Source organism: Microtus ochrogaster, unplaced genomic scaffold (genome assembly GCF_000317375.1).
Source record: "Microtus ochrogaster isolate Prairie Vole_2 unplaced genomic scaffold, MicOch1.0 UNK17, whole genome shotgun sequence".
NCBI classification, from domain to species: domain Eukaryota; kingdom Metazoa; phylum Chordata; class Mammalia; order Rodentia; family Cricetidae; genus Microtus; species Microtus ochrogaster.
In genome coordinates, this window is record NW_004949115.1 from 6,121,587 (window position 1) to 6,135,331 (window position 13,745).

Below are 13,745 nucleotides of genomic sequence, written 5' to 3' on the forward strand. Positions count from 1 at the left end.
TGTGGGCTGCCATGCTCTGTGCCTCCATCTAGAGGGTACAGAGAAGCAGCCCCTGCAGTCAACCCCTCTACACCTGTTTGACCTGAAGCTGACATTTTTAGGATACCCTGGGGCTCCCCTGTGACCCCTCTGGGGTATTTTTCCCCTTAGAAAAAGCATTGAGACTTTACTCTAGTGCCCCGTCTTGGCTCCAGGCTGAAGAGAAAGCTGTTGGGCACAGGGGTAACAAGGCGCCTATGTGTGCATTCCTCCTGGAGAGTTGGAGGCTGGACCTGACACCTCAGACTCTCCCCAAGCGGCAGCTCAGCATCCCAAGCTCCTCCCCAGTATTCAGACAAGCCGGAACCCCACTCCAGCTGCTGGCGACTGTGCCTTTAAATTGCTGCTTTCGGAGGGTGCATCTAGGGGGATGTGGGAGGGAGGGAAACATCTTTCTACTCGTCTCCTTCCTCCCTCCCCTCCAAGACTCTCCAGGGTTTGCAGGGTGATTGCTACCCAAAGAGAATCTTTTCTGGCTCCCTGACCGGCAGGCTGAGGCCCTCCTCAGTCCAAGACAAGTGCAAGCTGGAGCTGGAGCTGGTAGGGTTTTTCGTGTCAGGTTCAGTTCCAGGGGACTAGTTCTGGACCCTGACTGCTAAGGACAGGGAAAAAAAGAGACAGGAGAGGAAAGAGGGCTCAACTCCTAACCCAGCCACACAGGCTCTTTATTCTAGCCCAAGTTGGAGAGGGGCTCTATACTGTTACCTTTCCCACAGGAATACTTGCTCTCACCTTGGCAGCCAGGCTGAGAAAGGACTCCAAGGTCCCTGCAGAATGGCAACTCTTGTTCCTGCAACCCTCTTCCTTCTTCTCTGGACCCTGCCAGGGAAGGTCCTCCTCAGGTGAGCTCAGTGGGGGTGAGAAGGAGGTGCATGCAAACACTGGGGGCTGGTGCTAACAGACAGGGTAGCTGGCACACTTTCTTCTAAGTTTGAAAAAAAAAGTCAGGAGGGCATGAGGGGAGGACGCACCCTCCTTAGTCAGGACCCAGGAGCTGTCCAGTACAGATGTAGGGCCCCAGTGCAGGTGGAGCTTCTTCTGTATGAATCAATGAATTGCATGAGCATGGGTAGGGGCTAGGCAGCTGAGTCCTAAAATCTAAAATGGAGGTTGCTTGTCCTGTAACTGAACCCTATCATCTCCCTGCCAGCTGGATCCCTAAAATGACAGGAACATTTGTCAGATGCCTGCCAATGAGGCTGCAGGTGGCACAGGTTTGCGACAGGATCCCTGCAGGATGGAGCTGAGTTACCTGAACCTTAGCTTTCTGAGCTCTCCCTGCCCTTGTATACATGGCTGCTCACTGTCCTTTTAGAGGAACCAGGTAGCAGTCATTCCCTGGGTTTGCAAGCAAGGAATTCTTGGGGCTCCTTGTAAACGTCCCCTGAGCATTTGCCCCTTCCCATTATCACAAGAGCTAGTCGAGGCTGACAGGGTACACTGGGTAGAAATGATGCCTATGGCTTGGCTGAACTGCTCTTCAAAGGAATAGCTCACAAAGTGGAAAGAGTGTCGAAGTAGTGTCTTCCTCCCCTTCACCCAAGGGGTGGCCTGGGGCATTTTGCTTTCTGCCCCATTGCTTGTGGACAGTCAATGGCAGGCAGGAAGGGGTGTAAAGGGGGCCAGTATGTGTGGAAGTGAAAGCAGCTCAGAGTGGAATGGCAGCTCCGAGGAGCAGAAAGGATACAGAGATGACAGACATAAAGGGGTCACAGAGTTGACCCTAGTCGAGGGCAGACTACCTCAAGATCCACGAACAAGCGGTAGAAGCAGCATGTGTACTCAGAAACTGGAGGTCATTGGAGGAAGAGGGGCTCTAAAGAGTCCTAAGTTCAAGCCATTTACTGTATGGATGGAAGCTGATAGAGAAGGGCAGTGACCTGCTCAAGGTTGCTCAGCCATGCAGGAGCTGAGTCAAAGTTCTCTCCTTACACCAACCAAGGGCCTTGTATGAGTTCTTGACCTGTCTAGCTCCTGCCAGTGTTTGCGAACTTTCAGGAGTGAAAAAGTAGATAGAGTGGTTTCACAAAGTAACTCTTGGTCTTGTTTCCTTAAATAAGGTGATCTCAGGGACCAAAACAGGTTTGGGACAATAGACAGAAGACTCATAGCCTATCCTAGAGTTCTAGGACAGGGCCTAGTGGAGGTGACCTGAGTGAGGCTAAGGACAGTAGAGAGGTCTGGCTGCTCTATGGGCAGGGCCATATGCCCTCCCAGCAGGCAGGTGGCAGATGGCCAACAGGAGCAACAACAGCAGCAGCAGCAGAGCGCACCTGGCTAGCGTGGACATCCTGTGGTGAAGGCGCCGACTTATGCCTGCCCAGCATTACTACCGACCTCCTTGGATTTCCCCAGCCTGCCTAAGCCACCTGCTCTGGCTGCTCCTGCCGGGGGCCAGGGTGGCCTCTGTCTCCAGGGCAAGGGATTCTTGCCTGCTTTGGGGATTCAAGGCAGAAGTCTAGGAAGTCATGGTGGTACAGGTCTTGACTGTTCCTCACTCTGGTTCTTTGATAGATCATTCTCAGCTACTTGCCTTGTAATAGTTCTATGACCAACACATTGAGGCTTGAGGTTACTGGCTCTGGCTCTGAATTTTGGCTTTACAATTCACTAGCTGTAGGCTCCTGGAGAAGTCACTTCACCTTCCCCTTATTGGTCCCCTATCTCCCAATCTATGTACAGTCAGACTTTCATATCCATCAGTTCCAAATCTTAAGATTCAAGTATCACAGATACAAATATATAATAGTACCTCTGCTGGTCTGATTTGGATTTTCCTTGTCTGTATTCTCTAAACAACTATGTGTATAACATTCACGGTGCATCAGGTGTAAGAACCCAGAAATGATTTACTAGTATACAGGAAGATATTCACAGGTTATATCCAAAGACTATACCATTTTAACATCTGAAAATTTGATTACCTACAAAGGGGTTCTAGAACCAATGTCCCTTAGATATAGAGAGCCAGTTGTAAGAGATAATCAGGGAGGACTGGTATGAATTAACCTAGATAAGGCTTATGAGGCATTTAATATGGTGCCTTGGACCCTTTAATGAGTCTATCAATCACTGACTAGAACACAGACTTATTGGGGAAAGGGAGCCACTGGCTTAAATGAGACTAGGACACAGAAAGGCAGCTGTCACCCTGATGCTCAGTCTCATAGTGCAGCACCCGTGGCAGCTGTGGGGGATGGCAGTAAGATGCATCAATAAAGTACCTGCTCTAGCCAGGAGTCTGGCCTGAGTTCAGTCATGACATCTACCCTTGCTCGGCTTTTGCTGAGTCCCTGGTCCTTAGTCTATGTGTTGGCTAGTACACAAGTAAACGGTTATATGGAAGGGCTTTTCTGCTCCTCGAAGAAAACTTGTGTTTATGTGTATATAAGTGTTTGTACATGTGTGGGCACAAATATGTGTGGGTATACATGCATGTGTGTATACATGTGTAGAGGCCTGAGGCTGATGTCGTATGTTTTCTTTGATCATTCTTTATCTTATATATTGAGGCAGGGTCATTTGCTGAACCCATATCTAGCCAGTTTCAGCTTGTCTACCTATCCAGCTTGCCACGGGAGAGCTAGACTCCCCAGGGAAAGGATTCCAAGGGTGCTTCCATGCCCACCAGATCGTTTCCTGGGTGTTGGGGGTCTCCGTGCTGTTCCCTGTGCCTGTGCAACAAGCACTGTATCCATCGATCTAGCTCCTCCGCTCTCTTAGGAGGAAAACTGACCAAAGAAAGAGGCTAGATTCTATGTCAGGCCACAACATAGTGACATTTTCCTCCAAAGCAAGCTGTGAGGTAGAGAAAGATGGGAGTTTACCTCAGTATGATCACTCTGTTTGGAAACTCTCCCATGGTGACAGATTACTGTTTATTTATCGTATTCACCTGCCTGTAGTAGCCACGACCCTATACTTAAACATAGCTTCTTGCTAGGCAAAAAAGAAGAAAATGGCACAAAGCAAGCCTCCCCCAACCCCCAACAGAAGCTGGGTCCTAAGTTTTGCAAATCTCACAGCAAGCCCAAGCAACTGACACCAGCTCTCAGGGAAGCTGTTTGTCCTAAAGCCCCTCCAATCCTTGGGTAGGCTACATTAGCAACACATTGGTGAGATGCTATTCTTCTTTGACTGCTTTCAAAGCTCCTTCAGGAAAAGATCACTAAGTAGGTTCTTAGTCCAGTGTTTGAGTCCTAACTACGTCACTCAGAAGTTCTGAGACTTTGGGCAAGTAACTACCTTTCAAGCCTGTTTTCTCACCTGTAAATTGGAAATAACAGGCCTAATGCCATGTTATTGAGAAGTAAGTGCGAAAACATACCATCTGTGGGAAAGCATTTCCCAGGACTATTGCTGGGCAGCCACGTTAGCTCATAATGGTTGTCTGCTCATTCAGTACACCAGAGACCCATTCTCTTCTGTTCCTGACTGAGGGGCAGATTCATCAAAGGGGGATGGAGATGGGAAAGCAAATTCTGTGATAAATGTAGAAAACAACTATCCTCAAACTTCTTTCCTTCTCCTGTTCCCCAGTGTGGCTTTGGCAAAAGAGGATGTCAAATCTGGGCCCAAAGGGTCCCAGCTCATGTCCCCTTCTGATTTCTTGGATAAGCTGATGGGACGAACATCTGGATATGATGCCAGGATTAGGCCCAATTTCAAAGGTAAGAAACATCCATCTACTAAAATCTCCTCCATGCTTACTACTTCGGGTGGCACACTGCTTAGCCAGTACTTGGTGGTCAGCCTTAAGGAAGAAGACTGGAAGTCTGAGGCTAGATCTCAGAGCTCAGAAAGAGCCTCTGTTCCCTATTGCCTCTAGGTCCAGGTAGCTGTCAGTCTTTTCCCAGCAGTGAGCTCATCTGCAGCTCAGAGTGGGAGTTTTGGAACCTGGGCTCAGCTTTCTGGAATGCCCTGCCAATGGGCTGTGCTTTGCTACCCTTAGGCCCACCTGTGAATGTGACCTGCAACATCTTCATCAACAGTTTTGGCTCCGTCACTGAGACCACCATGGTAAGGGGTCTTCCCATTCCCCACTTCCATTCCCATGTGAATGGGAGAAGCTCACCAGGTAGCAGGCATTTCCTTTCTATTGCCCTCTTTCTGCTTTGTGATCACAGCTTAAGCCACAGGAGATTGGAATTGATGAACGAAAGGTTACTCTTAGTTGCCCCTAACTAAATCAAAGAACAGTTCATCAAATATGTGAAGTAACCCAATGCAGAGTGCAGGCTTTTGAATCAGGAAAACCTGAGTTCAAATTCTAATTCTGCCACGGACATGTTAAGCAAGTTGACTTCAATCTTTCCTGGTCTTTGTTATTCATATGCAAAGTGCAAATCATGAAACCATTCTTTATGCAAGAAAGATGAGAGGCTTAACTAAGACGATGCTTATGAGGAAAGCACTTAGAGCTGAGGAAGTGGCTGGGTGATAAAGTATTTGCCTAGCATGCTCACAAACCTGGGTTCAACCTGTAGTCCTACAAAAAAAAACACTTAGCTGAGAGTCTGGTATATAATAGACATTTAAATGAATGTATTTCCCTTCCCATCTTTGCCATACTTGGCCAAACTGGGCTTTTTCCACTGGAAAATATCTACTCGCCCCAAGCTGCATTTCCAGCATTTCCTCCTCATGGCCCTTCTGCTCATGCTGGTCTTACTGGACCCCTGGGAAAACCATCGCCTGTGATAGGCCCTCCTTGCCACCCTTCCAGGACTACCGGGTAAATGTCTTCTTACGGCAGCAGTGGAATGACCCACGTCTGGCCTACCGAGAATATCCTGATGACTCTCTGGACCTAGACCCCTCCATGCTCGACTCTATCTGGAAGCCAGACCTCTTCTTTGCCAATGAGAAAGGGGCCAACTTCCATGAGGTGACCACAGACAACAAGTTACTACGCATCTTCAAGAATGGGAATGTGCTCTACAGCATCAGGTGCACCTAATATATATATCAAGGGGACTTTGTAGTAAGAAGCAGCAGCCAGATGGAGATACAAGAGTAGGAAGATGGTTCATGCTATACAATGTGCCAGCCCAGTAAACTGACGTACTTTTTTCTGTTCCCACCAGACTGACCCTCATTTTGTCCTGCCCAATGGACCTCAAGAACTTCCCAATGGACATCCAGACCTGCACGATGCAGCTGGAAAGCTGTAAGTGTCTCTAGTGAACAGCAAGGCAAGGCCTAGATTAACAGCTAGTCAATATCCTCCAATGATATTTCAGACAGGAAGGGGCTTACCCAAGCACACGTCATCAATTCTTGTCATGAATGAGACTAGAAGCCAAGGTTCCTTGCCACCTAGCCCAGTGTGGTTTCTGTGTTCCCACATTACTTTCTGGGCTAACTATTGCATAGAGCTGGGCAACATAATGACTCCCAGCCTTCTGAAGAAACGTGCTTCAACTGGCCATGGGCACTCTCTGAAGGGTGTTTCCTCTGTTCCCATTTCCTCCTGCAGTCCCTGAAATAGCTTTACCTTGACTCTCCCAGGATTAAGACACTGAAGATGCCCATATATGCCAGCTTGGGGCAAGAGGAGATACACTAGGAGCTCTGATTCTCCATGAATACAGAGAGTGATTACAAAGAATGAGGCGACAGCTTCAGGCACACAGGACAGTGTCTAGAGTGGCCAAGTCAGCCACGGTCCTCTATGCAAAGGTGTCAACCTATATGGGCAGGCAAATGTGCAGAAAGCCAAAGGATGGCAAGGATAGGTTATCATTTACTTTCACTCTTCATCTGTCACCTGGGTGAGATAAACCTGAGATCAGGAGACATCCCTCGGAGAAGAAAACATGTTGCACTGTTTGTAGCACATGGGAACAGTGATGGAAAGAAAGTACACCATGGTCCACCCTCTAGAATTCATACGCCATCTTTCCAGGCAGGTTCTCATCATCCCTCACAATTTTAAAACCTGGTGGAGGAGCCTTCACTAGCCTCATTTGACAGAAGAGTAGATGTTGTGGGAATCTGGTCTAAGATGACCCATCTGAAGCCACAGAGCTACAGCACACCTCTCTAGATACTGTAACCCTCAGTCGGCCCTTACATGTGAGAACATAGTCATATCTGTGACAGGAGCCTTCATGTACTGCCGGTAATCTGTGAGCAATTTGGCATCCTCAGCTATTAAGTCTCAATTTTTTCCAATCCAAGTCCCTGGCTAGGAATCTGTGGCCACATTTTCCCATGCATGACTGGAGGGACAGAAATAGCTCTCTCTTCCCTGAGGTGAAGCAGCAGAAGCCCTGGCTCCGAGGCTCAGCTCAGGACATGTGCTTGGTACACATGCTTACTCCTCTGGGTTTAAGAAGTGCCAGGAGGTTCCCAGCTGGGGTCCCTGACATCTTTCCAAACTTCTTGGCCTATATCCTAAGTCTAACAGAGTAATTTCTCTCTAGGCATTTACCAAGCTTGAGACGTACATAGTAGGGTAATCTAGGATCTTTCTGACTTGCTCATTTAGTTCAATCCCGTAAGACAATTGAGGAAATGCCCTCTTCAGAAACATTCCCTTTTCCAAGATTTAGAGTGCCATTTCTAAATCCCAAACCTTGTTTCCCAGCTATGCACCCTTGCTAACTAACTCCACCTCTGTCCTCACCTAAAACATGCACTCTGAAGTTCTATGATACCTTTGCCACTTGCAGTTGGCTACACGATGAATGACCTCGTATTTGAGTGGCTAGAAGATGCTCCTGCTGTCCAAGTGGCTGACGGATTGACTCTTCCCCAATTTATCTTGCGGGACGAGAAGGATCTAGGTTATTGTACCAAGCATTACAACACAGGTAAGACTCAGGCAGGTGTTTATCGTTTATAAGGCACTAGAGGGTCTCAAAATGAGAGACAAGGGGACAAGGCAACCAGGTCCCACTGGAGGCTCAATAGAATAGAAGAGATACGATGCTACACGCTTCTTATACCTTATTTCACTGCGGCAGAGACTGTCAGCGTCACTTTCATAAAAGAGAACACAGAAAGGCTAGAGAGATGGCTCAGCAGGTCAACTGACAACCTGAGTTTCATCCCCAGAACCCACATTGTGGAAAGAGAGAACTGACTCCCACAAGCTATCCTCTGACCGCCACACACATACACACTGAGACATGCTCATACTCGCACATATGCATGTAGAAAAAATGAACAACTGTAAAATAAATTTTAAAAAAAGGTATGAAGGGGGGTAGAGTTTGAATCAGTTGTCACACAATTACAAGATGTCAAATTTAAAATTCAAATCCAGATCCAATCCCGAACCCCATGCTTGTATCTCTCTCATATGCTGCAGAGTGAAGAGGCTGTGACTATGAGCAGCCAAAGGGTCTCATTTTCCTAAGGGCCAATTTCCTGTGGAAGCTGGGAAGTCTACATTTAGGAGGTGTCAAGAGCTGTGCACAAATAGAGAGGAACCAGGCCAGAGGGAGCAGGCAGCTGACCAGGCACACTTTCTGCAGTCACATCTACTGCCTGGCTCTCCTCAGCTAACTTTTCCTGAATGTGGAGCATGGGAAATGGAGAGGAACTGTTTTGTTTTTTGTTATTATTTTTCCTGACTGGACAGCTCAATCCTTCAGCTTTCTTAATAGTTGCTGGTTCCTCATATCCTTTAGCAACTTAGCTGTGTGGGAACGGGGGAGGAACAGTTCCTTGAATTTAGAAACTACAGCTAGAAACTGGTAGAAACTTGGGTGGGAGAATGGCAGTTTGTATGTAGGGGAATTGTTTTCAAGCTTCTGTACTCAATATATTCGCCTGGGAGTCTTTTAAAAACACTGATTCTTATGAGATTCTGATCACATATACTAGAGGAAATGTCTAGAAATTTGCATGTTAACAAGTATCATGAGCCCTGTAATACAGGTAGTTCAGGAAACACTATATTTTGAGAAATGTTAGTCTAGAAGCTAATTTTTCCCTACGTATTTAATACAAGAATTCTACCCTTAGAATGTATTTTAGGAAAATATTACAAAATATCTCACTGGCTTTAGTCACTAAGGTTTCTCTGCCACTTTTAGTGCTAACAGAAACATGGAATTACCATAGGGTAGAAGTAAATTAAACAGTGTGCCTACTTGGTAAAACAGTATGCCGTCATGGTAAAATAGTATGCGTCATACTTTCACAGTTCTTAGATCTTCATGGGAAAGCACAAACTACAAAAGGGATACGATATAATGTTGCATAAAAACATGGCTATACTGTGATAAAAATAAAGCAAAAATATGTATTTAAAAACCCTGAAAGGAAATACTACTACTAAATATTTCTGAAGCAGTATGATACAAAGTATAAAGCAAGAACTTTTCAGTAATATAAACCTGAGTTTAGATTCTAGCTTCTTTAAATACTGTTGGGTATCCTTGAGAAATTTAGTTTAATCTCTTGATGCTTTGGTACCCTTATCCGTAATATGAGAGATAACCATTTTACCCACCCCCAAAAAGTGCTACAGGATTTAAAGTATTAAACTCCAGTCACTTAGTAGTGATTTGATAAATATGAGCTTAAGAATGTTATTCCGTTTCTTATTCTTTTATATTAAACAAATGTTAATCTTATAATTAAAACCCACACTATTATTACAATGAATGTAATGAATGTACAATGAATATTATTAGAGAATGAAGGAAAGCACAGGAAAAGAATATGAATATATAATAAAGGCATGTCACATGAAGAAGCCCACGGTGAGCTCAGGAATGAGTAGGAGGTCATAGGATCATACAGCATGCCAAAGCCCGAAGCAGTAACAGTTCAAATCATTGGTCTTGAGTAATCAGATAGGAGTTAAGCCTTAGTCAGAATAACATCAAAGCACAGAGTTGGTTCTCCATGTTCACATGTTCTATATCTAAGGGTCCATCCAACCTCAGAACACAAGCATTAATAATAAATTTCATCTGTGCTGAACAGATATAGACTTTTCCTTATCATTAGTACCTAAAAATCCAGTGTAACAATCATTGACATAGAACTTACATTGTGTTATATCGTAAGTAATCTAGAGCTGAAAAGACGGCTCAGAGGATAAATGAGCTGAGTTCAGTTCCCACCAGTTCCACATGGTGGAAGGAGAGAACTGACTAATAAAAGTTGTCCTCCAACTTCAACACATATGATGCGCACACACACAAATGTTTAAAATGAATAATACAGATCTAATTTAAAGTATATAGAAGGGTATGCATCATTTAAATACAAATGTGATGTCACTTGCTATAAGAGATTTGGGTATCTACAGATTTTAGTATCTGTGGGGGGGGGTCTTGAAAGCCATCTCCCAGTGAATATGGAGATGGCTGTACAAATCTGCTTTTCCTCTTGTGTTATCCCAAGTCTCTAGTTTTGAGAAAAGCTGCTAATGAATGTTTCTTAGCTTCAGAGTCGTGGGAAGCAGGCTAAATTAAAGAGGGCTGGCATGCAAAAAGGAAGAATACTGAGATATGTGCCTAGAACCAATGCATTTTTTATGGTGAAACAGCATAGTGCTTCCTTATCCTCTATGGGAACCTGCTTTCCAGTATCCAGAGCTGATCTCTGTTGCAAATCCTTTCCCATTGTATATTAGCTTGCTCTTCTCACTTGCTTAAGACACAGGAGTGTTTATTCCAGCTGTTGCTAGAGATTCAGGGATATGAGCAAGTACAAGGAAGGATGTGAGATATAAATGAAATCCAAACTAGTTCTTTCATAACGATGATTTAATGGTAGAAACAGCTTCTGTGCTCAGTACCTCGACTACAGTATTTCATTTAACTTTTCTAACAGCCCAATGATGGAGTTGATATTGCTAATTACTCTGCTTTCCAGGCAAGGAAACTAGCTCAAAAAGCTTGGGTGGAACTTGGAATGGTGGTATAGCAGAGAATTCCAAATTTGATGTTGCCTTGGGCTACATAAAAAGACCTTGTCTCAAGAACAAAAGGCATAACAATCAAAAGGCTTGGGCGAATTACTCAAGATCACATAGCTATTAAGCGAAAACCTGAGGTTCAACCCCAGAGAGTCTGAGTCTGGAACCCTCTTATTCTTTATCCTCTTTCTGGAATTGTTACTTGAAAGATCTTATGCTCTATGCTAAAATTCTGGGAGCGAGAAGGCAATCTTTATGGCTGACTTGAGAGCCTTCATAGTACAGTAGCTGGCATTACCTGGGGCCATTTTGAAAGTATCATTTATTGGCCAGCTGAGGACCCTAGAGGTTGGTTCAGCAGAGCTGCCCTATTCCTGACCCACAGTCCCTCAGGCTAAGCTGCAGTCTGGGGACTCAGAGCCTAATACTTCATTTCTTTCTTACAGGAAAATTTACCTGCATAGAAGTGAAGTTTCACCTGGAGCGGCAGATGGGCTACTATCTGATTCAGATGTACATTCCCAGCCTACTCATTGTCATCCTGTCCTGGGTCTCCTTCTGGATCAACATGGATGCTGCCCCTGCCCGTGTAGGCCTCGGTATCACCACTGTCCTCACCATGACAACCCAGAGCTCTGGATCGAGGGCCTCTTTGCCCAAGGTGAAGAGATATGAAAGAGAGCCTGCTTGACACCAAGCCCCAATTTCCCATGCATCGCATGCTCCGCACTGAGCTACTCCCTTTCTACCCCGGATTTAAGGTTATAACTGGGGATAAGCAATAGCTGGCATCCAACATCTCCTCTTCTCCATGACGTACTATCAATAACAACATTAACAGTGTGAATGTTGCTGCTTGGGAATGAGCAGAGTCAGTGCCTTACTTAATTTTCTTTGGGAAATACTAGCATGCTCCATATCAAAAGACCCTTCTCACATAGAAAGTTCCATTCTCACAGAGTACAGGTGAGAATGAAGATCAGAGAGGTGAGATGACTTCCTCAAGGTCAATTGTGACCAGAAACAACCAAAGAAATAGCTGCGTTTTGAACCAAATTCTGTCCTCTTTCTTTAATAAGTAAGGTACTATTACAAAGTGTTCTAAATATAGTGTTTATTTTGGGGGTAGGAGAATATTTTGAGGTTGCAAATATAATAGCAATTAAAGACAGTAGACTCTGATCATCTGGGGCCTGTTAATGTTTTGACTATGCAGAAAAATTTGTGCTGATAGGACTAAGAACAGTTCTCCCTGCAATGTGTATTCATGTAGGGAAGTTAAAGGTCACCTCAAAGTCCTTATGGTCAGCAAGGCTCAGAGCAAATCAGGAAGTGAAGTCATTTGTTTCATTCAATAAATAGTTGTTGAGCACATACTACGGACCAGGTCATGGAAGAATAATAACTCTTGCCTTAAATATATTCCCTCTTATTCTGATTTGTTGGGAATCAGGCCCTGAGAAATGCTATCTCTCATTGGTTGCCCCAAATACAACTTCTTTATTGGAGACTTAAGCAATGTGTAATATGGATATTGATGGCATGTTTATGAAATTGCTGTTGGGCATTTAAATGTAGAAGAACAGAGTCAGGCAGATACATTTAGGTTTAAATCCCAGCCTCATTATTTACTAATAGTAAGACCTTGGGTAAAGTGTCTCTCAGTTGCCTTGCCTATAATATGAAAGTAAGAATTCTACCTCCTCCATGGGGTTATTATGAAAAATAAAGTATGTGTTAACATACAAGGACAGTGTTTGGCACATAATAATTGCTTAAAAATGCTAATTGCTTTATTAATTATTAGTTGTCAGTGTTAAAAAAGAATGAGTATTGGATCTAGGAATAAAGCAGATGATATTTCTTCTACTGATTTTCCATTTGATAGTAAACCTTTGATTTACTCCAAAGCCCCCTACAGAGATAAACAGGGATCAAGTTGAGATTAGGACCAAGCACCTGAGAAGTTGTCAGGAATCCTTTCCTGTATGTGTTTCCTAAATGGACTGTGGTATTGATGAGGCTCTTAGAGGCAGCCTATCTGTATTTTAATAAATAAAGCTTGCCTGAAGATCAGAGAATAAACAGCCAGCCACTGGCTCTTACCTCTACCTCAGTCTGAAATGGCGATCCTGCCTCTAGAAATCTCAGAATAAAACTGTGTCTGTGAGCTGTCTCCTCCAGTCTTATATTCCTCTCTAGGGTTGGGATTAAAGGCATGCACTACCCAGTTTCTATGGCAAACTAGTGTGGCCACTGAGATTAAAGGTGTGTGTCACCACTGCCTGGTCTGTAAAGTTGACCAGTGGGGCTGTTTTACTTTCTGATCTTCAGGCAAGTTTTATTTATTAAAACACAAATGAAAAAACACTACATTCATCTCTAGAGGAGAGCCATTGGGCCAGTCTGGGCTATGATACTTATTATAATAGCCTTATATGGGGATCACTGCATTAAGAGCCCTGCCCCAATTTTTTATCTCTGTCAAGTAAGAAGATTCTTTGTAACCCAGGAAGATACCACAATTTATGCCTTCTTTTGAAAAGAATTTCCTTTCTGGTTCCCCCTTGCAAATGAGCACTATCCATCCGTTCCAAGGTGGCAGAGCTTCCTCATGCAGAGAAATAACTTTGCTAAGAGGTTATTTGTTTACAACTGTGACTACTACTTGTCATATTTTCGTGACTTCTAAATAGCCTCATTAGCCAGTAGGCAAAATATCCAGGCATGGACCCTAAACTGACTAGTCTTGCTCACCAGATCCATGGACCCTAAACTGACTAGTCTTGCTCACCAGATCCATGGACCCTAAACTGACTAG

The 13,745-nt window shown here is 44.5% G+C and overlaps 1 protein-coding gene across 1 annotated transcript in view; it reads left to right on the forward strand.

Annotated features, from left to right (window-relative positions):
• The first annotated feature begins 403 nt into the window (after positions 1-403).
• The window catches only part of Glra4 (glycine receptor alpha 4), a 24,394-nt gene continuing 11,052 nt past the window's right edge, over positions 404-13,745 (forward strand). Inside the window, exons 1-7 of the mRNA XM_005367381.2 lie at positions 404-881; positions 4,579-4,709; positions 4,991-5,058; positions 5,765-5,988; positions 6,126-6,208; positions 7,716-7,856; positions 11,371-11,585. Coding sequence (XP_005367438.1) covers positions 814-881; positions 4,579-4,709; positions 4,991-5,058; positions 5,765-5,988; positions 6,126-6,208; positions 7,716-7,856; positions 11,371-11,585 — 930 coding nt within the window. The 5' untranslated portion in view covers positions 404-813. The remainder of the gene's footprint in view (positions 882-4,578; positions 4,710-4,990; positions 5,059-5,764; positions 5,989-6,125; positions 6,209-7,715; positions 7,857-11,370; positions 11,586-13,745) is intronic.